At 38.4% G+C, this 27506-nt stretch overlaps 1 protein-coding gene across 1 annotated transcript in view; it reads right to left on the minus strand.

Moving 5' to 3' along the window:
- The window catches only part of brinp3a.1 (bone morphogenetic protein/retinoic acid inducible neural-specific 3a, tandem duplicate 1), a 61051-nt gene extending 33892 nt beyond the window's left edge, over positions 1-27159 (minus strand). The window contains exons 1-4 of the mRNA XM_063460461.1: positions 26834-27159; positions 26627-26723; positions 26001-26311; positions 1340-1530 (exon numbers count right to left, since the gene is read on the minus strand). Coding sequence (XP_063316531.1) covers positions 1340-1530; positions 26001-26254 — 445 coding nt within the window. The 5' untranslated portion in view covers positions 26255-26311; positions 26627-26723; positions 26834-27159. The remainder of the gene's footprint in view (positions 1-1339; positions 1531-26000; positions 26312-26626; positions 26724-26833) is intronic.
- Positions 27160-27506: the final 347 nt, after the last annotated feature.

Below are 27506 nucleotides of genomic sequence, written 5' to 3' on the forward strand. Positions count from 1 at the left end.
CATAAGTTTTCCATACAATAACCCCGTAAGCACAGGTGCTCAATTGATTGTGCTAAAACAAATTCTTCACCATTGCGCTGATCTAAAGGTGGTGGGAATGTGCCAGGAAACAAACGAACAGGGGAAATTAAGAAGACTGTGATGCAATAAAAACTGGACATAGGCACTGAAGGATGTGCAGTTCAAAAATCAGAATTGCAAATTTTTTTGTACAGAGGTTGCAAAACACAATACTTTTTGTTAGCCAGCATAACTTTATATATTACAATATTTTTACAGACCACTACTAGCACAGGCTAAAGGTAATGCTGTGCGTTATCTTTGGCTTGCAGCTGTATTTTCTTTCCTTTTGTTTGCAACCAATAATGTGCAAGATTGTCTCTCCGATCTATTTGAATACTGTTGGTATTCAGAGTTTATGCACAAGAGACAAAAGATGAAAAGAGCCAAACAGAGCAGCTGGGAGGTGATTGAACACCAGATAGCTGGGGGCTTTGCTGCACATTACAGCACTCAGGCTAACTTAGATCTATTGTTATGGAAACAGATGATCTACTGACAGTTTCAAAGACAGATTTTACATGTTGAGTCAGAAAATCTGCGTTTAAAAAACATACAAATGATTCCACATTCTTGGCCAAAATTAACTTAAATATTTAGAGTAGTTGAACGAGCGCAAAGCAAAAAGCTTTTGAGCATTAAACATGTTTAACTGACAGACTCTCTGCTGCTAGAGGTTTACTCTTATTCTGAAGATTACCCTTGATGCCAATTTACTTATTTGATAGACTAAAGTCAAAAGCAACAAGAATAGGCAGACAGAGACACTGTGCCTGCATATGTACTTGGCTCTTTTCAATAGGATAGTTGTTGGAACACAAGTTACAGCAATAAAATTGTGAAGCTAAATAAAAAAATGAAAGTCCCTTTAGCATTTTTTATTTGGGTTTTGAAGTAGAGAAGAGAATTTTAAAGATGAAAGGCAACTGAAAATGCTCCAAAGTCTCAACAGACAAGCAAAACATGAGGCTTTTTTTTCCCACTCTGTCAAATTCACTCTGGGTCTCAAGCTGAAATACTTGTAAAGATCCTGAAAAAGTTTCTTTAACCCTCTGTGGTCCAATTTGTCACCGGTGGTGACTGGGCTAGGATTAGTGTTAGGGTAGGGACAGAGTTACGGTTGACACCTATGATGACTTCGACATCAGAGGGTTAAAATTTCTTGTTGTGTAAAAAAGGCTGTGTTCATCTGGCTTCCTAAAACATCACCTTGTTATTCGCATGTTTTAAGGCAAGTCAGTAAAAGCAAAGATAACCACAAGCTGTGTTCTTTATTTACCTCCCAGTGTAGCAGAGAGCAGGAAGTGGGTCCCGTATTTCCTGATAATGTTGTCTGTGATGGCGCTAAGACTGGGCCTCCTGCCCAGCTGCCTAATGGTCTGGAGGAACTCGGGGTCCAGAGGCAAGGAAAAGCCATTGTTCTCTTGTCTCTCCAGGGCCAAGCTGTTCACCTTCCATCGGCCAAACTCCCTGCAATGTCACACAAACACATGCTCGCTGTAAGCAAAGGAAAACAACAACATGAATGCTGCATTCATGCTCGCTTGAAAACAGTCCAGCCGAAGCCAAATGTTATATGGACTCCTCCATAACAAGGTCTTGATTAGTCTTTCCTTTGCCGTCAATACGTGAGAAGAATCTCTGTTTTGGCTGTTTTGGGACATTTCCTCTAGACACACAATGCAAAGACTAAATCCACCACGTTGATCTGAACAGTAGTTGCAAAGAAATGAAAATAGGGTCCCTTGCCGTTTTAAAGCAGGCAGGACACAGCTTACCCCTCACAATGAGGCCCATATTCAGAACTGTTCCTTGCTGGGCATAAAATGTGATGTATGCATAACCTCTAAGTGAATCATGTGTGCCACTCTTTAAAGGATGAATGATCTCATGCTGTTCCTACCTCCGGCTCACAGAATTGCTTTGCACCATGGTGTAAAAAATATTGTGTTTTTCCACCAATTTTAAATAATAGAGCAATCTTTTCACATCTCCAGTCACTGTTTGAGGAACTGTGGCTGGACAGTCTGTAATCATGTGTGGAGTCTTGCTGCTTTTAGGACCTCTTTTGGAGAGAACAGGCTTCATCTGTAGCCGATTGATATTCAGCCTCGCCTTGGAGTATGCCAGCTGCCTTTATCTACCAAGTGCAGACTGAGTGCTGCGGCTTGATGCATAGATTAGTGCTATTCAAATACAGCTGGTAATAAATAAGGTTCTTCCCGCAAACTAGCAGGGGAGAAATCTAAGACCTTTCAGTCATATTGGGTAGTTGACTTGGCTTTTGGGAAATTTGCTCGAGGCGTTAGGGTAAAATAAAACCTGTTATATCAAAGAATGGCTGCAACGCAAGCATAACATGTCTTCTCAAAGATGTATTACAAAACCAAATGAACTTTAACCCTCTGAGATCTGATTTCTCCATTTGCAACAACCCCAACCAAAACCCTTCCTTTAATCGTAGGCAATCAGAATATGAATATATTGTTTTATTGAATATATCTCCAAAGTGTTAGCAATCAGGGAACAAAAAAATTAAATGTTCTCACTGGAAGACATCAAAAACTATTTAAATGTTTCCAGATAGGTCTTTTTTACCTTTTTCCAAAACATATCTTTAGGGATAAGTTTATTACTTGCGATGAGTTGATTAAAGTAAATCATCAAGTTCTGGGAAATCATTTTAAAACAATAAACCTTTATTGCTTGTCCTTCTTTTACACATAAACTGTTACAATTGTTATTACTCATAATGTCCAAAGTTTCAAAAAGTAAGTCAGCATAGGCTTTGTGAGGCAAAAGTCCAGGCTTCAGACAAGTTTTCTGTCATTACACACCATCGGTTCAAAAAATTGAGCATTTTGTTTTTGTTTTCATTTTAAATTTGAACTTTTAAATTCACTGCAGAGCCTGGTCAACTTTTACACCTATATATATATATATATATATGTATGTATAGATATGTATGTATAGATATATATTACATGAAACCCAGACAGATCATCTAAGATTTAAATCGTCAACAAATATTACCAGAAATACCAGAATGATGAGAAAAAGATAACTATTTATTTTCATTTGTTGCTGTTACTCTGCAGAGAATACTGAAAAACATCTCTACAGTATTGTGTCCAGCATTATCCCTTTTTTAAATTGATTGTGTAATGGTACACTGTGCAAGATGCCCTAACACGGCAGCACCTCATGTCAGTATATATCATTTTAAATTACAATTTCCACAAAACCTTAACCACTGAAAAGGTGCCCACCAGTTTCCATGCTTGCCTTCAATTAAGTGGGGACCATAATTGCATACTATATTGCATTTTAAGTCTTTATCAATATGACAATATCCAAAAACCTAAATGCTGTAGGTCACCAGACTAATATACCACTGTCATTAAACAAACACTCATAAACTCCAGAAGATTTTTAATTAGTAAATGAACAAATAAATATATGAATAAACAAACAAACAAATAAATGCAGTCTGCCAGTGGTGACCTAACTTATTGAGCTTCATATTGTTTTACTACTATTCTGAGATGCAGAAGCCTTCTTTATTGCCCACAATATTAAAGCCAATGTTGAGATGTAGGTCATCTACTGTAGTCTTTTTTTGTTACAAAATCTACTTCATCTGTTTGCCTAACTGTCATTTTCACAAATGTGTCCATGCCCTGGTTTGTGTGTTGATTAGATCCAACATTCACATAACTGTACATGCACTTAATAACAAAATAATGTACTTCGATATTATACCTGTTCACTGATCTGCACACTGTTGATTTTCACACCTTTTTAATTTTGTTTTTTAACTTTAATTTTATACTTGTATCTGGTCGGAAATTGCACAGCATTAAGCATTTCACTGCATGTTGTACTCTGTATGATTGTGTATGTGGCAAATAAAAGTTGAATTTAAGATTTGAATATTCCTGAAAACTCCAGTATTAAAAAAACAATATTCCTGTATCTTTATCATTTTCTTCTTTCAGGCGCATAAAACATAAACAAATCTCCCTGACATATGGTCAGTGTAGTTATTTTTTTTACTCAGCTCTGCTGGGATTAGCTGATTGTCGTCTTTGTAGCTTGCCAGTACATGTGTTGCCAACAGGGAAGTTGTAGCGTGCCCTCTGATTGGTAAACTATGCACCACTCACATGATTGAAGGTTGAAGGGTGTTTCTCCCATCTCTTCCTTATCTGCCTTTATAAATGTGGGTACTGACAGAATGACAAATAGCTAATAATAAATGATAATACTGACCTGCTGATAAATCTGTCGGGCTCTAGTGTTGATTCTTTGTAGGTCTCTGTTGAAGGTTAAATAGCGTTCTGTTGTTATACACTGCTTTGCTAGGTATTTCTTTCAGGAAGATGTAATCTGTGTTGTAACTGAAGCTTTAGTATCTTTCAGAGGATTTCACAAGGAGATAAAAGATAACAGGATAATACTGACAACTTCCACATGCCTGAGCTACCAGCTTATGTGATATATATAAGAAGTAATCTATCAAACATTCAAAAAACAATTTTTGCTGTAGATTTCTTCACAGCTTGAAATGTCCTTACAAAGAACCCAGTGAAAACTGGGATTTATCACCTCCCTCTCGCGCATACTCCCTACATTCCACAGACACACGCCAGCTTCAGAATGCAAAGATAAATGCACGTGCATTCACACACCCTGCAGCTTCAAACATCTGAACAAAGCTGCCCTTGCTGCAACAACTTTGCTATCGCCCAGAACATCGCATAGTCCCCATGGGTGCGGGCCTGCTGCCAATCAATTTTCCACCAATAACAATGACCCCCTGAGAAAAATACAAAACAGAAAACAGCTCATTAAGTCCTGTTTCATGTCGGTGTTTCTCTATAACGAGCGGCCATTAGTGTTTCTTTCCATCCGCTGGGGCCATCTGAAGGAGGGAGCAATGGAGAGAGAAAGAAGGAGAGCGGTGCCGTGATCGGCACACTGCCTCGCTATCCTGCTCGCTGATGGACATTTTCGAACGGTGTCACAGCTAAGCTGCAGAATAACAGTGTCTGCACACACATGCACACGTTTGTTGACGAAGACTGCAATTCAATCTCACCGTTTTCAAGAGATCTTGCATTTCATGGAAGAGTGCAAGTTTATTTCACCCCTTACTCTTCTCAGTGAGACTGGAGTTGAGTAACTGGAATACCCTATCACACACACACACACACACACACACAAACACACAGACACACACACACACACATAATAGGCAGGCTTATTTTACCCACAGCTCTGTGCAGCAGGGGGCTTCCTGCGCTTCTACCTGTCACACCCCCCTCTGAGCAAGCTGGAGTGCTGTGTGAACCAATAGGTGGAGAGCGACACAGGTCATGATCAGAGCATGGGATTCGTACCCCACTACTCGTCCATCACCAGATGTCTCAGATACATCACTCAGTATGGACTGCCTGAGGGCGTCTTAGTGTCCAATATAACAAACCACAGAATGAAGCGAGCGAATAGCGTGCTGATACAGTTGAAATATGGCAACAAGCAAAGCAATGCACACTTCAGTCGGTTCACTATGTCACTGAGCACACCAAGGGAGCGTTTGCTTCTTCTGATCTTCCCCCAAGGTATGTTAATGTGGGAATTACTGCAAGGAAATTAAATATTTTAAAATATTTATTAAAAAATATGCAGTTTAAAAACATAAAAGTGTACTTTGTTGTGAATCAGTTTAAAGCAGCAGTAGGATTGGAGGATTTTCTTTTTTTCAATCTCTTTGTTGTTTTTATTCAGTCTGAAAATTACTGGCCCTCAAGATATCTATCTGTCCTTTTCAGGTGCCAAAAATGCTACATCTATATATGAAATGTATATGTATATATAATCACACCATCTGCTCCAGATTTTAAGCTGCAGTATCAGGAGACAGTCTATGTTTAGAAATATTTTTTAAAAATAGTAAAATGTTAATTTTATTCTTAGATTTTTAAGGTTTTACTGATTCTTTTAAGTGAATTGAAATGCATTTAAGTCATTTTTGGCTTCAAGTTTCATTCTGTATTTGTCGTGTAAATCTCAAGCAAGGTGGTGCAATGTTAGCACAGTCACCTTACAGCAAGAAAGTTCTGGGTTTAAACCTGCTGATGTTCTACTTGTGCCTAGGTGCAGATGTGAGATAAGCAAAGCTCTGAGTAGCCAGTAGTAGTGTAGTAAACATATTACTGCCAGGCCTTTTCTAAGTGTATGACTGAAGAAGATGTAGAAACAACAACATACACACAAGTTTTTATTTTTATATTAAGGTACAAATTTGTTCCCAGAGATTCTGGTCTTTGTAAAAACCAGTACAGCCTGTTTAGAATAAAACTGTAGTAAAAGGTACGTCCCTAATGACAGGTAGAAAAGAGTACATTATCATTTAAAAGTTTATTACGTTAAGGATTCAGACCTCAAGTCAAAATCCTCATACACATTTTATTTAAAAAAAAAACGCATAAGAAATATATCATTGTGATGATACATCAGTAATCATACAAAACCAAGTCGGAATAATTTCAAATGGACCTGCACATCAGCTGATGTTGATCAATTAGGTTGAACGTGTCTTTGGCTCATTTACAAACTGCAACACAGTCACACTTGATCAACATTGTGTGAATGCATCATGTAATTGATTAATAACACAAACCTCTGCCCTTGATCTGTATACAGTACTGAGACTAATGACACTTGAATCTGAACCTCTGCCATTTACGCACATGTGCACATTTTGCAAAAACAGATTTATTATACAGGGTTTTTTTTTCTCCTTTGGCTGTTTGTTTTTATAATATAATTTATTTAAAATTATTCTGTGTCTGTAAGTTAGGTTGGCATGAATAATCCTCATAGCTTCTACGGGTCTACGGCTCTTTTGGTGTCTCTTTCAAGTTAATTCTAGTGAGCTATAGTGCATTTTCATTTCCACCCACCAGAAGAACAATTAAATGTCACAAAGAAAGAAAAATAAGCTTGACTTGTCTTTGCAGGTGTTCTGCTTGTATTCGTACACTCTTTCCGGCAGCGAGGCAGTTACTGTTAAAGACAGTTTTCCTCCATCTCTCATTTCGTGGCTGTTTTACTCAGATACTCTGTAATGACTTTACAGCAGTTAGGTCCACATCATTGCGCTACGAAACTCTGGATTCAAACTGTGATTCATGAAGAAAAATAATTCCAATATTTAAACAATGGAGAAAACTTTGGCCTATATGATAATTAATGCACATTTGTCAGTGGTATAAAGGGGATGACATTAATTAAATACTTTTCTTTCCCAATTGCTTCAAACAAGTCTAATTTCACCTTTGACATCAGGCAGTACTGTACCTTTCTTTAATGATATACTTGTCTTTCCTTTCACATATGATTTTCCTCTCATACAGCTTATGTTTACTGTTTATATGATGGTGTATTCCAAATGCCAATTAGATCCTGTTCACACTGGTAAATGAGAGCCTCTCTTGCACAATTTTGTCATTGGTTAGGTTTGTTACTTTTTCACTCTTGCTAAAATAATCAAATTGCTGCAAGAAATGAAATTGAAATTCTTGACTGAGCTTGAGCAAATGGCCCTCACATGGCAGGTGTGTTGCAAGAGGAAGCAATAACTGATTCATTATGTAGAGCCTGTGTTCACTATTGGCATTTTATGGATGAACATGAAAATTTCGTAGATATCTTCACTTTATTTGTTATATCTGTGCAGCAGTACATTCCATTAATAAGGTAAAGCCCTGTGCAAAAGTCTTGAGCCACACCTCATTTCTTGATATTTTGCTTCCAAAGAACCAGATTTGTATTGTTTTAAAAGTATTCTTCTGCAATAGTTTCCACTTAATATTGACCTACGAATGAATCAAACATGAATAACACACCTAAATTAAGAGGTGTGTTTAATACACAACTTAGGAAAGAACCAGTTTTAAATGACTATCCTTGAGAGCTTTATTACCGGCAGCCTGTGGCAAAAACACATAATTTGTGCCCATTTCTTTAGTTGAATCTACAAAATTCCAACAAAATGCAGTATGACAGCCATAAATATATTTATATTTGCACCAAAAGTGATTCCAAAAGAGCTATTAGCTGAAAACGCAGCATATCTTAGCATGGGGCATAGGGTGTCCTTAAAATATCAGAGGAAACTACACGAGTGGAGGACAAAACAAGAAGTGACAGGTCTAAAAACTATCTACCGCAGATGAACTATATTTGAGAGTCAAGGCCTTATGAAACATAAAAAAATCCAGTAAAGACCTCACACAGGACATGATAGATGCATCGCGGTTCATCTATTGTTCACTGTTCAGAAATTGTACCCATATCCCAAATGGTCTCAGTGGGAGAGTTGCTGTTCCTGTGTTCCTTCCTTCAGGGAAACAAAGAGAAAGGGCTGAGGTAGGCCAAACTCCTCTACGACGATTGCCTGGAGAACTACTCCTGAAGGTTACTTAAAGAAATTAAAGAAAGCCTGCCTAACAGCATTCAGGATATGTTGAAGAATAAAGGCAGTCATACTAAATATTGACTTTCGAGCTCATTAGAAATGTGCAAACTCTGTTTTTACCTTATGTGCTGTATTTCTATCTACAGGATCTTTGCTGCTTTCAATAAATGGCTGCAATGAATCCCAGCAAAACCACAAATAAATAAGGAGAGGCTCAAGACTTTTGCACAGTTCTGTATTTGTGACCTGGAACATAGCCATGGCAACATTAATCTGTAATTTCTTTTAAAAAAAGACCTAAAAAGGACCTTTAATTCATAGTGATTAAAGCCACTACAGGACTGTATTAAATTAAAAGAAAACAGGGCAAGACACAAATAGTACTGCTAATAAATTTTGATGAATAGTAAATTGAAAACACATTTTCATTTCACTATTTAAAACATTACTTAAAGAAGAACTAAAAACTTGCTAGCAGCACTTCATCATTATTATTTTATCATGATTTACAAACACATGCATCTCATCAATAAAGGCTAAGTAAGAACATATTGTTGTGTTTTGTAGCTGGGTTACCCCAGATACCAAAATAACCCACTGTGCAAAACAGTTGCTTGATGTAGACTCAAAGTTATTTCAAGGACCTCCCTAAAGAGAATAGAGCAAAATGAGAGAAATGTCCTTCATGCTCCGTTCAGTAAGATAAACCAAATATACATGCATTTAGAAAACCTTGCGAGCAAACCGCGGACACTCCGCCGCTTTCGATGTCACATTTTCTTTTCCTTTACTGCAGTTTGCTTCTCCCTCCTCATTTAATCTGATGTGACGTTGATCCTTCTCAATATGCATGCATCATTAGCAACAGGGAAATGGTTTTTAGAAATTAAGAATTACAAACAAAGAGGCTTTTCTTTTGAGTGACATCAAAAGAAATTCTACTCGTGCCAGTTGCGTAATGAGCATATCCCAGAAAGACACCTTCATAGCGGCTCCCATCAACTTTGTTAATTGAGCTACTTATGATGCCGTCTTTAAAAAACGAGTTGGAGAGTGAAATGAGAGTGGGAGTGGGATGGGAGAGGAGAAAACAGACTCTCACCCTCCCCGTTTCTTTTCGTCATTGACGCACCAGATAAACAAACTAGGGAAGAAAGGAAGATCAAGACGGGGAAAGTGAGTGTAATGATGTAGTTAATAGCTGCTGGTTGTGAACGCTTTGCAGAATTGCCACCAACAGTTTGTCCAACAACATCAAACAAACATTAGACCATTAATTTGTGAGAATCCTATTAAACCCGCTGAGAGGTCCTATAAACAAGGCAACATACTGCTTCCTGTTCATTTGGCTTTTTCATGCCTTTGATATAACTAAGTGATACTCGAGTACACGTTTCCAACACTCGACTCCCACCTAAGAGTGTGACCTTTTGTCAGTGGGAATCTAAAACTCCCGTAGAGCAAATATATGAATTGTGAATGCAAAATTATGCAGTGTAAGCTATAATAATACTGTATGTATAATACTTTAATACTATTTTGTCTAATTATGGAATAATTATGGAATAGACATTTTTATACACAAACACTAAATACTAAAAACAATTAGAATAAAATTATGACAAAATTTAAAAAAATTAATGACATTAAAAAAAACAAGGAAATTATTTCCCTGTTGTTTTTCTTTCCACCTCTCTCAGTTGTCATTGTCTAAAAAAGGCAAAATGCCCAAGCAATAATAAAAGAAATGAGCTGTCGTGCTGATGTGTATCATTACTGTGTTATTAAAATTATTGCTAGAGACACTGCAGCAGCTGCTGGACACTAGTAGGGATATTTTCCAATATTGTGCACCCTTGAAATCAAGAGTTATCATTACATACTTTTAAAGGCATTTAGCTGTATAATGTATTTAGTTAGGTAGACTTGTTCAAGTTGGATACCCTTTAGTCAAAACATGGCTTTAAATATAATATTAACCAAAGTGAGTTCAGATTTTTGCACCAGTTTTACTCTTTTCTTTCTTTTCTTTTTTTTCCCAGGACCATCAACAAAGGACCAAGTGAGGACACATCTTTCCCTCCGTCAGTTAGGCTTTAAAAATCCTATCATTCCACTGAGTTAACTAATGATGTGGCGTGACATGAAACATTCTCTTGGTTATACCAAAAAAACCCTGCCAACTTTCTAATGAGGAGGACAAATGATTCACCAGTGAGGAGAGGAAAGAGCAGAAGGAGAAAATAAATCCCTCACAAAAAATCATGTAAGTCGACTGCAATGAGTTGACAGTTTTTTCTGACGTTAGACAATTTCTACAATAGTTTTCCAAAAAAACTTGCAGAATCCATGCAAAGCTGTGCATATGGCATCTCAGCTCGTTACAAAGACACTTTCTGGTGTTATTTCCTTTAATTTGACGCTTGTCTGTACTTTTGTTTCGTGGCTTCTCATAGACAGCTGTCACTTCTAGCACACAAACAAGCCTGAAAGCAGAGCTGTAACCCATACTGGCAATCCTCATTTTCACTGTCTTCATCAGAAAACAGCCAATTGCTGTCTTTTTTTTTTTTTTTTTCTTGGTTTTCTTCTAAAAGAATGTGTTATGGCCTTAGTGCCGCATGTTGTGTTTTGTTTCGCTCTTTCTGTCTCCTGTGTCTCAGGTACCGCCTTTCCCCCGTGGAGCAGGTAATTGCGCACGGCTGTCTCCATTCGGCCGTCGGGGACAGAGTACAAAGGCTGGGAGAAAAGGTGCAGCGTGGTGCCTGTGGACTCATTCTGTGGAATCGTGTTGCGCTTACACCTTAGGAGAGTCTTTAGCTTACTTTTTTGTTCAGCTTTTATCCCAGTTCATTGCTTGTTTTGGTGGAAGCCACTTTTCTTTTCCCTTTTAAACATTAGTAACTTGTGATGAATGGTTAATTTAATCACTCACGTTTCAACTTCCCTGATTATTTATGCCCAGAAAACCTTTAATGTGATTCTCCTCTAGCAAAATTTGTCAGAAAACCTGACAGCAGAATGAAACAAATATTTGTATATAGCTTTAAAACAGCAGCCTACTGTTTTGTTTAAAAATCAAAGCGTTTATTAACGGCAGTAATAAAACATTGTGTTAGAACAGTTTGGGCAGAGCATGAAAAAAAAATCGCATTATCTTCGGCTCATTTTAAAGTTTCACAGCGAACAGCTGAATAGTAATAACCAACAGTGAATCCCACTCAGGGCGGCTACATCGTAACTGATTGCACCCACTCAAGCAATTGCTTATCGTTCCTCCACAGCACGTTTCAGAAGAATCCCATAAGATGCTCAAAATTATGCACTGAGTCTATTTTTGTAGGAAGTCATGTGAAGCTGCACAGAGCTTGTAAGGAGGTCAGGAAGTCAAGCACGGGAATGGCATAAAGCATCCGATCAAATTCTAAAATAGCAGATGCTGAGCAGAGAAAAAGCTCCACTTCTTAAAAGCTGTTAGTTTGATTTGAAGCCACGTAGGACAGAAAAGACACAGTAACGCAAATGTGCACCTTGTGTACTTCTGGAGTCACTAATACATTGATGCCATGCCAGTTTGCATTTACACTCCACAAATGTGTGTATGTGTGCATGCATGCGTGTGAAGGTGTGTCTGTGTGTTCTTGTTGCTCAGATTCCTTGAGAAGTCCCTAAAAGTACCAGAGAACAATTTTTGAAAAAATGGTCACGTCCTTGACGTAAATGTATCTGACTAAACTTATTACTTGCTTTTATTACCAAAGAAAAACCATTTTTACAGCTCTACACAATTTTAAATGAACAATTTGGATAAAATAGGCACTGTCAGTTTCATTTTTCATGTTCCCTTTTTAGCAAAGCTTTAACATTTAAAGTTTTCTTGGAAGAAAGAGGAAGCATTCGTTTTAACTTTTAATTTTTTAAAGACCAGTTTTGAGAAACTGTGAAATACTACATATTGTAAGAAACAAAAGCTTTCCCAAATAGGCAGCTGCCATTAATGATTTGTGGCTTCCTTGAATACAACTACACCTCTGATAATAGAAAGCAAGGGCAGCTCGAGAGAGCAAGATCATGATTGGCAGCAGGGTTTGCTGATATGGAAGCTGCTTATCCCTTTTGTGCTGCAGTTTGTCATAACATTGTTGACAAGGGACTACATGTCTCTCTCTCTCTCGCTCTCTCTCTCACACACAAAGACGCACACACACAAAATGCGGACTCACACAAGAATGTCTGGACTCACACTGTCTACATAATGAGGCATGCACATACTGTTAATAGGCCAATACACTGTGTATACACACTTAACCTCACAAATTCATACACAAATAAATCAAAGAGCTTGTTGAAGAGCGACCAGCTACAGTAAATCCTGCTCTTTGTGACAGTTTTGTCGACAGTTTTGTCGACAGCATGCACGCAGCGGCTTTTACAAAGTATGACATACTGTAGCTCTGCACAATACATCTTCAGAACACAAGATTCAAACCCAAAACAAGTTGCACATTCTGTTTTCTGGTCCTTTCTTTACTGTGTAAGTAAAACACTTTTTTAACAGCTAATTCTGTGACAGCACGAACATCAGCCCGCTTGACAGGCAAGCTGGAAGCAATCGAAGCTGGGGACTACAAACAATTAACAGTAACAGCCTGATTAAAAACATCATCAATTTTAAATATATTATCAAAGTCTTTCCATGTGGTACTGTCAACCCAACAGTTATTTCTGGGTTTCCATGACAATCGTGTAGATCAGTCTGCAACAGAGCGAGACAAGATTCAAAGCCAGTCAAGCCATCAACGTCAGTATTTATAACAGGCAGCAAAGACATTTTTTCCCTTCTTGTAACTGCTCATAACCATAATTTTCTTACAGTTTTAAAGGTTTTATTAGTCACATTCTTACACTGACAGGTCCATATTTAGAACTTAAGAGAGGACACATAAAACTCTGCAAAATCACAAATTAAATTTCATTTTTTATTCTAAATAGCATCCGATTGATTTTGTGAGCTTCAAATTTCTATCAAAATACAGTTTTAATTTCACTGACTGCAATCAGTACATCTGAATCTTACAATACAGTGCCCTGAAAAAGTTTGAGTTTTGGCGTATTTATCACATTTACATGTTTCACATCATCAAAAAAAAAAAAATACACAAAGACAACCGAATAAATACAAAATGCAATAATTTATTAAGGTGAAAAAAGCTATCCAATTCAAAATGTAACTGCCCCCCAAACCTAATAACTGGTTATGGCACCCTTGGCAGCAAGAAGTGCAATCAAGCGTTTTTGAGACCTGAGAATGAGCCTTTCACATCAGTGTGGAGGAATTTTGGCAAAACTGCTTTGCAGAATCATATACAGTCATATTGGAGGGGTTTTGACCATGAACGGCCTGTTAAAGGTTATGCAAAATAATCTTAATCTGATAAGTCTTTGTCTAAGTCATTGTCCTGCTGCATAACCCTGACATACTGACACAAACTGATGACCACAAATTCTCTTTTTTTGGTAGGGGGCAGAATTAATGAGTCTATTACAATACTGCCACCATTTTTGACTGTTGGTATGATGTCTTTTTTATGTAACACTGTATTAGTATTAAGCCAGATATAATGGGCCTTAAACCATCCAAAAAACTTGTCAATTGTATCATGTCAGTCCACGGAATATTTTCCCAAAAGTCATCAAATGTGAGACAAGCCTTTGTGTTCTTTTGATCAGCAGTGGTTTTTGCCTTCGAGCTCCCCATATATGTCTACTCTCTTTCTAAATTATGAACACTGACCTTACCCAACCATGATGTGTTGCTTTTTAAAATCTTTTAATCTTTTTCACTTTGTCACACAGGTTCAATCTAAGTGATTTCTTAATTCAAGGTGTCTGGCAGTATTCATCTGAAGAACGTGAACACCCATGCTCTTTCCAAAAATGTGGTTAATTCATGATTTAACAAGGGGGAAAATTGCTTTTTCACATAGATCTGGTAGGTTTGGAAAGCTCTTATAACTTAATAAATGAAATCCTCTTTTCAAACTGCAGTGTGAGTTTGGTTCTTACTTGGGTCATTTTTGTCTAAAATTTGTGTGACAATTTGCTAACAAATTAACAAATCACTTTTTCACACCACTGTACGTCACCCAGGTGACCCTTGGGTAATTTGCCATGATGACTGTCTGTCAGATTCCCCTTTTTCTAATTTAAAAAATATCCAAGATGGCTGAGGAGACTGAAAACAGTAAATAGCTACAGATACTTGTGTATTCACCTGAATGACAGAAAGGACTGGAGGACTGACATTGATGCTGCGTAGGAGAAGGAGATGAGGAGTGTTTGTGAAGCTCAGATACTGCACTGTGTAAAGTAAGATCTTAGAAATCTTCGACAAAACAGTGTTAATGAGTGGCAGCAGCAATGCCAGATATGTCAGCAGGATCAGCAAACTAGCTGGAACCATTCTGGGCCAAAAACTGGAGGCGCGCGAGTCAGTGAGGGACATGAGGTCACTTAACAAAACTGCTCTCCATCACGGACAATCCATCACACTTCCTTCATTCCACACTACAGGGCCAGCAGGGATCATTCTCCCTTAGACTTAAACCAAATTAATCAATTGCCATAAAGAATGGTTCAGGAAATCATTCCTACAATTCTCTATAAAACTGTACAACAGGTCTCCTTTTTTATGGCAGGTGAACAAACCTGTCAGGAGAAGATTAGAACTTTAGTTTTCTTCACATTTTTTGATTAATGAATTTATTATTTATGCATTGTTCTATCTCATCTTTGTAGTACAGTGGTCCCTCGCTATAACACGGTTCACCACAGCTGCCTCGCTGTTTCGCTGATTTTTTTGTGCAATTTTGCATGCTTTTTTGTGTGTGTGTGTTTTGCATCCTGATTGGCTGTAGACCATTGTCAATCAATCTCATGCATTGTCACCTGTACAGTACAGAATGCATTCAGCTTGTCAGATTTACATAAATCTTGGACCACTAGCAATGTGACTCTGAAGTGCTGTACTGTGTGTTTGTAAGTTTTCTCCCCAACAAACACAACAATGTCAACAAAATGTTTTGTGCTTTCAAAGGCACCTGCGGGTCCCTTTGGCTTCATTCTATAATACTGGACTTATTTTTCTATGCAGGTTTGAACTTTGAGAGTGCTTAAACAAGAGAGAAAAGTGTGACAATGTTCATGCTTGTCTGAGAAAAGTGTATAAAGTGTGTAGTGAGGGGTTTTACAGCCTTAAACATCTAGAATAATTGTAAAAAATAACATTGGCTAATTTATGGATTTCACCTATTGCGGCTTATTTTTAGAATGTAACTCCCGCGATAAACGAGGGACCACTGTATATGAGATTTTGCTACCTTCACTGTGGCCATATAACACTTTTACTATTGCCAATATTGCAATGCTATCTATTGAGTTATCTGTGCAACTTAGCATGGCATTCAGACATGTAAATAAGGATGGTGTGTGCATGCTGACAGCAACTTCAGTAACTGTTTTCTTCTACACTGGTCAGCTGATATACAGGTGTATGCAGTGGACTTCCTTGATTTTGGCGGATCAATGAACTGAAGTGAAATGAATTGACTGTGTTGGTGCTTTTAAGTACTTTAATCACAAAATGGTCATTTACCCTGCTTACTAAATCTGTAGTTCTGCATAATTTGTATCTAAGTACACGAGGAGAGAGACATGGCTTTAGTTTAAAATTCTAACTTTGAATATTAAAAAAAATATTTTAAAAAAGTTTAGGTTAAAACTAATCTTTAAAATTAAATTCAGGAGTGAAAAAAGTCTAAAACTAGGCTTAAGCCACATCTGGAAACGTTGTGCATGTGCTGAGGCATGACATTAGCTGGACATTTAGGAAAACTGACTTTTCTGCTTTCAATCTACTAGTTTGTTTTTCCTAATACGAAAGTCTAGCTCACTGTTAGAGGGCCCAATAGTGCCTACAGTATGTTAAAGCAGGTTTATAAATCCTAAATTAGTGTTCAAAGCAATTCATAAGTTTTGGCCTCAAATACTAATACAGAGACATTTTCATAAAACCTGTTTTCATAGACTTCTAACCAATAAATCTCTGTTCTGTCCTTTATAACTCCCCAATCCCACACTTGTCAGAAGCCATAAGCTCTAGTTGAAGGAAGTACTTGTCACTATCATTGCCGCTGGTGATTAAGAAGGGGCTGCTCTACCTCTTTCCTGAGGATGTATTCGAAACTGAAGGATAATGAACATACTTCAATTCACCGGAATGAATAGAGGAAAAATGGAAGGAAATTTGAAGAACATGAACACCCGTGATCTCCCTGGATATATCCTGTAATGGTTTTAAAATAAAGATAGAAAAATAAAATGCAATGAAGTCAAATAAAATATACAAAAAAGAAACCAATCCATACAATAATATATTGATTATAAACAAACAAGACCCTTGCAGTTAGGAGCCTCTGCGCGCAAATGCATTCTACGCTCACCAGCACAAGGTCAGATTTGATTAGGCTGTGGACGTCAGGCAAGCGGAGAGGCAGAAGAGAAGCACAGGAATGTGTTCTGAATTTAAAGAAATGGCAACATAAATGAAGCATGAAATGAACCAACTGTATTCATTCAGTTTTTGGTTTTTTTTATATCTAGAAGACATAACAGGCAAAAGCTTGGATTTTTAATTTCCTGAAATTGCTCGAAATTATCTGTCTCTGTGATTTCATGACATCGAATGTCTTTGTTAGCAAAGTGCAATGATAGAGTATTGGTTTGGGTGTATGAAACACATTACATCAAACCTGAGTGCTTCTAATTTTGGTCGGTCCTGCAATCCTAAAGGACAAAAATAGGTTATAGAAAAATGACGCATTTGAGCACTTTCTCACTTCGCACCAGTTTTTAACATGATACTGCAACTACTAATCGTTTCTTTCTGATCTGCATGATGGCCCTGATCCCCCTAAAAAGGGAATTGTGCTCATGGTGTAAAGAAACCAAGGCTGAACTCCCACCTTTGACCTACACATCAGGGTTATCATTTCGCATGGCTAATAGGGATACATGGAAATAAGTGTTGTCTTTGAAAATACACTTTTTCTGTTTAGAACAATATTTAACAGTCCAATCTTTTGTTGGGGAGAAAAAATATATTGCCACATAAACTTACTCAATGTCCTCCGATCTGTAAACAAAGACAGTGGTTATATTGCCCCAAGCATCAGTAACTAAGTACAGCACATTATTTTATACCTGTCAAAGCATCAAGTTCAACTTTTGACATTGTTTTTTTTTTACACAGTAACGTTCAATTCCAATTTGCAAACAATAAGTTTGAAATTTGTACAACTAACTGAAAAACTGAATAAAAAGACCTATAATCATCAAAATTGAAAATGTAGTTTAAAGCAGGTTAATTCATTGTGGATACTCTATGAAATGTAAAAGCGAGTAAACATGCTTAAATGTAGAAATGAATAAACAGCATCAGTAAACAGGCTGACTACATTTCCACAGACGATGGGTTTTATATGATTATTAAAATGAAGTGTTTTGAAGCTACTTCTGATGGCTCACAAGCTGACACAACTGATCCAAGAGTGCAAACTTCCACCAAGGCAGCTCACTCTCTGGGCAGTATTTACTTTTAAGGGAGTGGTATTGTATTTGCTATGTATTTACTTTGTACTCTTTGTTCTTTTAAAATATACTTTAAGAAGTTTCTCTGGCAAAATATGGGCTTTTGTTTTTTGCTGTGTTGAAACAATTTGAATATACCTGACATAACCAGCAGAGGTGAAATGTAAAATTGAGTACAAAGCTCAAATTTGACTTGATATTTGGATGCAGACTATAATGTCACACTTGAGCATTTGAGCATTTGCCACTACATTTGTTTGTAGTGTTTGTAGGCAGCAGAATTTGAAGTATAGGTTTAAAGACATTTTATAAAAATCGGACCTTTTTTGAGCTTAAATAAATGACGTCCAAAGAAACATGATATTTAGAATCCCCATATATTACTCGCTGTATGCTTATAATAGAAAAGAAATTCAAATTCTTCTTTATAGCATTATTTGTATTATTATCTATTGATCTTGAAGGAGAGGTCAGAAGTCAAATATGACCTGATATTTTAAATTTTTATATGATACTTTCCCAATGTTGGCAATACACACAAATCTAAGGATCCAAGTATTATAAATCATGAAGTTGTTCTTGAAGACTTTGGGGGCATGTAAGGCAAACATTACTGCAGTGTTACAATGACTCCACTCTACACCCTTTTAAAGTTTTAACAAACTTAATGAAAACCTTTTTGAGCTATTATGTTTACAGACAGAATGACACACACGCACGCAAATGTGTTTACGACCCCGGTGGAGGCCAAAGGCTGAAACGACTTGGTCAAGTAAAACTGTTATTTATTCTTTGAGTATTGCTGGAGCTTCAGCCTCTTTATGCGCATACAAATGCCACGACAAACATGAACTGCTCGGCCAATGTTAATTACACACTAACAATAAGACAACCGCACCAGTTTTATTTATAAAGCATTTTAAAATAGCTGAAGCAGATATAAAGTGCTATTAACTATTGACTACTAAAGAAACAACAACAAAAAAAAAAACAAATACCAGTAAAAGGCAAAACAGAAATTATTTAAATATTTGTTGAGGCAAAACAAATGAGAAATGTCTCACCCTAGTAGACCTAAACCAGGTTATCAGTTTTTTGGAACTGTATGAAGAGGCAGAAATGCCATGATGACATTTCTGTTGGTTAACAGTTGGTTAACAGGAAGTCTACTCGGTGTTTTGTGGCAGGTTGGAATAATAGGTGTAGAGCAATGCATTTGCTGCAATCATGATTCTAGAGAACACAATGGTTGGAGAGCGTAGTGTGACCAAAGTTAATGTGACAGTGCAATGAACTTGCAATCTCATTGCCTTTGAAATGGGGGCCAGGTCTGCAACCATTACAGTCACTCGGCATATTTAAAGCAACTTTGGTTCGTCAAGACACAGCATGGAGTCAGTGGCTTAGTCTACTATGGGTTTGGGTCAAGTTAGCAATTACACGTAATCTGTTTGTAATAAATGAGAGAAAATCACGACTGATGCTGAATCGATATGCTCAGAGGTTCTTACTCTGGCAGATTCGAAATCTTGATGCTGTTTCGTTTCATGGCAGATTCCACCATGCAGAGTATGAAGCTCACAAAAGGGGATGCATTTTAATGCCTTATCACTGATCAGGGGAAAATGACCAGACTCAAATAACCACTCAATACAACTACGGTATATAGAAGAGAATCTCTGAACATACAACACACCCAACCTTTAAATAGGATAACAGCAGCAGAAGACGACTCTGGGTGCCACCCTTGTCAGCTAGGAACAAGAAACTGAGGCTACAGTTCACACAGGCTCACCAAAACTGGACAACAGCAGAATGAAAAGATGTTGTTTGGACTGAAGAATTTCGATTTCTACTGCAAAACTGGAATGGGTGTGCATAGAGATATTAGTTTCTGGAAAGGTTATTGCGCTTTCTATGATTATAGGATATTTGGTTCTATGGATGAGTCATTAAACATTATTAAGATTTCTAACTGATTGCAGAACATACAGACTGATAGATCAATCAAAAGAGCAAATATGATTAAAAGACAAAGTGCTTGGATACAGACTGCCGTATGAGTCAGTAACAGAAAAGATGAGCCCAGGAAAGCAGTAATAGATTCATAACAGTCCTTTTGTCCTCTGTAAGAGCTTTTTTATTTCCTCCAGTCTTTTTGGAGATGTCCCCAATAAGCACCTACATTCCAGGCAAAGGGAAAATTGTTTATGCTTCCTTTTAATTCTTAAGGTCAAACTTCTTCAAGATGATGGCTTAGAAATGGGTTTTGTTAAAGTGGGCATTATGGAGAGTCCCTTAAAATGCAGTTCTGACATTATGCATCCTGGTTCTTCATAGATTTTTAGTCCTGATATACGACCTGTGGAATGTAAGTTGCCCTAATGCACATTTTGATACTTTTATATCAAGGTGTGATGCAATTTAAAGCTACATGTGTCACTGTTCTGACAACTGATCTGTGTTTTTACCTATCAAAAGGAATCCAGGGTCACATCTGACGTCTTGTCTTTATAAAAGAGGAAGGTCTTAAGTTTGAAGACCTGGGTGACAGCTGATCAAAGGGTGCTCTGGAGCTGGCTGTCTCACTTTTGGTTGTAATTTTCATACAGTGAACATAAATCATATTGCAGCTGGCCTATATTTTCTTCATAGAATTCCAGAGTCTGTGCAGTGTTGTGTGTGTGTGAGGGGGTAAAAATGCCTTAACTTTTTGAAGCACTGGCATCTGACCCTCAAAAATTTGAAAAAACAAAACAAAACAAAAACAAAACGGTTTGATAAATGGACAGCAGATACCTTGCAATAAATCATTATAGAAATGTTACAGTGTGTCTGAAAAACTGTCTTGTTTGTTTATTGAGTTGATTAAGTCCTAAAACTACTTGTTGAATTATTTTGCATTTAAATGTACTTTGAACATATACAAATGGCAGTAATACCATTGCACACAACCATCTAGACTTTTAATGTATCTCCATTTTGAAGCGTATTGAGGTGACTGGTGTTTTGATTTTATGCTATATAAAGAAAACTGAATTGAATTCAATTAGTACACTTGCATTTTACACACTAAGAATATCTGTGCATGTTCTTTATATGACATTTACAGTATTTGTGACTGTCATGCTAGCTGTTGTGAACATTTGTCTCATAAAGTTTAACAGTTTAACTTAAACAAACACATAACAGCACCAGAACAGATGCATATGTCTGATTTTGCCTGAAATGATAAAAAGAAAACCCAAAAACCAAACATCTGAGACCGTTGGCAAGATAGCTGGCTACAAAGCCACTTTCTATCCTTTTTCTACTGGCAGAAAAAATTGTGATGGTCTCTTTTCCATTACAGAGTCAAGATGGTTACCACTGAGGGTTCGAGGGGTACAGAATTTAATATTTAAGTTTCCCACTGCCATCTGGTTCCTTGCAGCAGACTTCATCCGGCTGTATTTGATAGTGTGAAAACACTTACATACTAAAAATAGCAAGGGTAATTATCGAAGTATATGACTGGAGACGCAGCATTTACTACAGTACACTCTTCCACATCTTTGTTATAAAGTTAAATTGGTGACTTACTGAATGCAATCATAAAAAACTGTTAATTTGACTAATCAAATAGTAATTCTTGCTATCTAACATGCCCTCACATTGCATGGAAACAAGATTTTCATAGTAAAATGGCAACTTGACATTTTAGTCTTTATCAGAGGCTTTAAGATAGTTATTTTTTTTTAATATTAGATAATCTTCTCAGGAGCACTGATAGTATTTAATGGCATTGTTTACTATAGTATTATGATGCATTGCACTGTGATATTACATTGCTTTGCTCTTTCTCCCTTTTGTTCTTCTGTTTTGTTCTCTTCTGTTCATTGCTTTTTCATTGCAGTTGTAAACCCATTTATTCCGTCCCATTTCATAATCTCTTTTAAATGTGCTTTCCCATCTAAAGCATTCAAAACACAATAGCAAAGTCATAAACACGACAATAGGCTAAGTCAAATGACAGGTATTGTGAACATCATGCCTTGACAGCCTATCCTCTCCACAAACATGTCTGCATATAATTGAAACACTAATCACTCCATAATTACAAGAGACGACTCCTTATATCAAATGAAGTCAGTGTAACAGCTACTAGGCTGACAGGAGAAAAGAGAGGAGAAAACACAGGAGATGAGGCGTGATATAAAAGTTATGGCCCATGAAGAAGAAGAAGGGAGGAGGTGACATTTTGACTAATATGCTACTGTCTGTGGATATGGCTCGACTGCACTCAAGAAATCATGGCGCAAGAGCTTCTCACATGTGCAGAGATGATTTCTCAACACCGAGAGCTACTCAATAATTAATCTGAAGCATACTTTTGTTAATTTTACAGCCTCCCCTCCAGCAATGATGCACATGTATTCAGCAACTGCACAGAAATATCTTAAAATCTCATCTCGCACTATCAGTGTGAACAAGGAGCAGTGAAAAGAAATGCTGTTTATTGCTTCACTTGCTTTTCAAATAAACCAAGATGTACAAGCCGGACAAGGAAAGTTGGAATCATCCAACTGCCATCAGTAATAAAATAAAAGCCACAAAGCTGTTGTGAGATTTGCGACCCACGCCGGGAGAAGAGAAAGAGCGAGTGAATAAACGGGCATTTTAAAACCACCATTATGCCTGACATAACAGGTGTATTTTTTTTCTCCAATCACATTGGAAGTAATATCGTTAAGTGCCTCTATGCCTGTTTTTCACTGCTTTTGAATCCACTGAATCCATTATATTATTGCATTTGATCAGACCTTGAAAAGAGAGAACTTCTTTCTTTCACTCAGAGGATTTGCAGTCTGAAAATCACATTTGTTACAATGTTTCACATTTACGCTGCTGCGACATAAAGCTGTAAATCTCTAAGCTTTTTAATCTGCCTTTTAATGCACTCCAGGCAGGCGATGGGGGGGAAAAAAGAAAAGAAAAACCTTACAACTTTTACTCTGAATAATACTCAACTAAATTGTTAATTTTTGGAAAGAAAGAAAAAAAAGGATATAATTGGAAAAGACTACAAGCTGTTCTGATGCAATGATCAGCCGGCAGGGGGGGATAAAGCTGTGTTTCCTCTCTTCTCTCTCTCTTTCTCTCTCTCTCTCCTTTTGTACTCCATCTCCTACAGCCCTCTCCCTCATTCCCTGACTCCCTCTCCCCTGCCCCCTGACGGGAAAGGCCAACTGAGCTCTGGAGAATATTTATGAGCAAGGGAGAGCAATTGGTTTGAGATCATTCGACAAGGGTGGAAGAAAAGGAGTAAGGGAGGTAGGGAGAGGGGGCAGGAAAAAAAAGAACTTGACAGAGACATGGAGATAAAGGAAGAGACGGGGTTTACATTTTAATGTTTAAATTTAACCTCCCTCATACCCGGTGAATACTGAGACTGAGTTCATATTGCTATGTCTCATCTGTCTTTGGGTGTGCATGCCAGTATTGTACATATACTTTATACTTAGGAGGTGTGGAATCCACACAAGCACTAAGGAAAGCTCTCCAAATTGAGGCCAGCTTCAGTTTGGGACTGACACACAGTGTTGGTGATTCAAGAGGCAATAAAGGGACTTTTACTGACCCATAATAGGCTGCAAAGTGTCTGCAAGGAGCCGGACGCTGTTGTCGGTCAATACAAAAGATTATTTTTGCCTAGATTTTTCTTTTTTTAAATAAAGAAGATTTAAAATTCATGAGTCTTTTATGAGCCACGCAACCCAAACAAACAGCACATCCCACTGCAGTTTGAAGGCACTTCTGATCTCTTCATTTCTCAGCATCCTCAGCTGCTCAGTGAAGGATGACAGTGCCAGGAGTGCAAGATATTTAAAGCTTCGAAAGAGTTGTGCTTTTTTCTTTTTCAGCCCAGGAAACTAAATGACAATGCAGGAACTCTATTCAACATGGTGATATTTCACCTTTTTCACTTGAGTTTCTATTGGATTTCTGCTCTAATTAGGTATCGTACTGTTCTAGAGTGAAACTGAAAAGGCCACTGTAGCCTGAGGGGAAAAGACGGTTATAGACCTGTCAAGTTTGCATTATCAGATATTCGATTGATGGTCAAAAAAAGTCATACTGTCTGTAAGAAAATGTTGTCTAGAAGTTGGCCAAAAATATGAGCGCATGTTTTAGCTGTGTGCAAATGTTAGATTTGCAGCACTTGGGTGGGGTGCAGAAAGGGCAGGAGGGCACAAGAGCAAGCAAGGAGAAAAGCAGATATGAAGACGTCCTGAGAAATGGAAAGACGATGCCAACAGAGAGGCAGTGAAGGAGGAAATGATGGATGTTGGGGAGCCAGCAGCGCTACATTCTCTGTCTTTGCCTGGCATTGTCGCCCCTGTCAGCTGCTAAATGCCAGTGTCAGTCAAACCTCTGTTCAGCTGGCAACAGCTCCTCTGCCACACGGCTGAGGACACCCCGGCATTACTCTCATCTATGACTATCAAAGCACTTACCTGGCACACACCGGCGCAGATACAGACACTCAAGTAAGCACACGTAGTTGCACTCTCACATATCGTGGAGCATCTTCAGCCATTGTTGTTGGCACATCAGTTTTTCACAAAAGATGTGAAGTCAAGCATGTGATTTTTAAAAAAAATTGTTTATGTTTATGTACATCAAAAACAAGGATTTTTTTTATTCCAACCTCCAGAGGACATTCACACCCTGAAGTCAAAACAGGAATGCTCACACAGTCTACTTAGGATGGTGATTTATAGACTGCATAAGATGATACAGCCATCAAACAAACATACACCAGACTTTGCCCTTTCAGTCTGTGCTAAGTCACGCTGACTGAACCCACAGCCTAACAGAATTTGATCAGTCTCGGTTTCAGTGCACACTCTGAATGCTGGAGGTACGTTTCTATTCCGAAGACAGCAAAACTTAGGGAAATATGACAGCTCGTACACTCACTTGTGTAAAAGACTTTTAAAAAATCTGCTAAATGTGTTAACTCTGGTGACAGTGGCAAAATCGCCTTCCTTTCCTTTGTAACGCAAGCTGTGGAAATGGAGAAAAAAAACCCACATGGATGTTGTACACCATTTTATGCCATATATCCAAACCAAGAGACCGCTGAGTAATATTTTTAGCTTTCATCTCTGAAATTCTCAGTGTTTTCTACTCCTGTCGGGAAATAAAATAAAAACAACTAAAGAAAAATTACATCACAGCAAGCTTTCAAACAATACCCCGCTGCTTCGAAAGCACACACCCACTACACTTCACACTGCACACTTTTTGAATCCATCCTGTCACACATCAGCGAGCTCAGCCAGATATCTCTTATGTCCCACTGCTTTGCCCAAACCCCCCTGCAGTATCTTCACTTTGAGTTCCCACTGATATGCAGCATTTTGAGAGTTTGTATCATACTCAAACCATATGTCGTTGCTACCAACAAAAAAGGCAAGCAGTCGCACCCAAAGATGCTTGCATGTGTGCAAACTGCATGCAGTGCTTTTATTTGTATGCAAACCTCCAAGTAATCTTCTCAATACATCATCCCCCAATTCACCACCCACTAAATCTGCATCTTTTATAGACTAAAGAAAAGTATGCCCTAATCTCTTGTTTAGTATACCCTTAGGCTTAGTATACCCTTTTCTAAAGAAGAAGGAGAGGGGGGAAAACTCCAAGCAAGACCACATGAATCAGAATAATTACATTTAGCCTATTTGACTTGACAAAAACAGCCTTGATTTCAGGTATGTAAGCTCTGCAGCAGTCAGCTGGCACAACCACTGCCGTCTCTCACCTGTATATCTTGTACTTGGTGGTGAATCCCTGATGGTAGCGCTCTGTGAAATCAACAAACTCCTGCGAGTTGTGAAAAGGACCCTTGTCCGAAAGGAGCCAGCCCAGGGGCCCAGTGGAGCCGCTGAAGCCTGACCCGGCAGGGTCCGCAGCACTGGCCCCTGCTACCAACCAGCTCTGGAGCAGGCTTAGTGATAACCACTTCCATAGAAACATGAGGGCCGTCAGTCTAATGGAGATGCACGGGCCACTCATGCTGTTTCCCCCGGCCCCGGTGACTCCTCATTCTCCCTGCACTGCTGACGAGTCCCGCTGGAAGGAGGAGAAAGAGGCAGACGGAGAGCAATTGAGACAACGTGGACACAGAGGGCACTAATTAGTAATTTTGGTTTGGGATAAGGGGAACAAAGGTGAACTGAGAGGGCTCATTTGTCAAGTAGCGCCAGACCAGAACAAATATTTTAGAGGTTGCATTGTGGAAAGTGAAGCTAATGAAAAAGGTGAGTTTAGAATTTATTTTGGACGACGTAACCTACACAAAAAAAAATCTAAATATTTCATTTCGCTACCTTAGGTCGGTTATTATTAAAAGGTTTAATGTTGTTGTTTTGTTTCTTTGTTTTTTACCTGATTCTGCAAGTACTGGAGTCCGTGACTGGTTGGAATTAGTCTCCGCAAAATCCCCTGATAGGACCGTAAAGTTGGGCTCAGCTGGGCGTGCAGACTGGGCGGCATTTGAAAAAAAATTAATAAGATTTTTGTTGTTGTTGTTGTAGAAAAAATTTCGCTCACAAATTCAAACTCGCGAACAATCTGGGGAACAAAACATCCAACCTCCTCAGAGCGCTCTCTCTCTCACAGCGGTATCTCCAGCGGTGTGCGCTCCGCACTGTAGGTCCACTCCAGCGACCGCAACGCGTTTAAGATGACGGGGTCAAAAAAACTCACAGGCAGACTGGTCACTTCAACACACCGCTGTGACTTGGATTCGGTGAATGCGCGGGTGGGAGAAGCGTGGCGAGCCTCCGTCCTCTTAACTCATTTCTGCTCTCTGCTAGAGGGGCGCGCTCGGGGCGCATGCAGGGCGCAGGGAGAGCTGCTGATGATGCTGACAGTGCCTGGACTCCCAGCGAACGGAATGTGTGAATGGCATTAGGGGTGCTCTCGCTCCCCTCTCTCTCTCTCTCCCTCCCTCCTGTACCATAGCGTCGCAGTTTAATTTATTCCAGCATCTAGCACACACCCGGTTGGTTGGGACGTAACTGGAGGAAGTGAAAGTAGGAGGTGTTCAGGAGGGGTAGGGGGTGGAGGGGGAGGCTGGATGAGGGGATGGTCAGAGAAGGCTAGTGTGCTTGAGACAGATGCCTCATTTCAGAAAAAGCGATAGAAGTCACCTGCAGTTCGGATCAATACAAATTAGAGTGGAGGCGAAAAGAACAAAACAGGAGGAAATCCGGATAAAATGCCAGCTTTAAAAAGTCGAGTGGCCTCACGTTTATGGTCTGAT

The sequence above is a fragment of the Pelmatolapia mariae genome, linkage group LG17, assembly GCF_036321145.2.
Source record: "Pelmatolapia mariae isolate MD_Pm_ZW linkage group LG17, Pm_UMD_F_2, whole genome shotgun sequence".
Classification (NCBI taxonomy): Eukaryota; Metazoa; Chordata; class Actinopteri; order Cichliformes; family Cichlidae; genus Pelmatolapia; species Pelmatolapia mariae.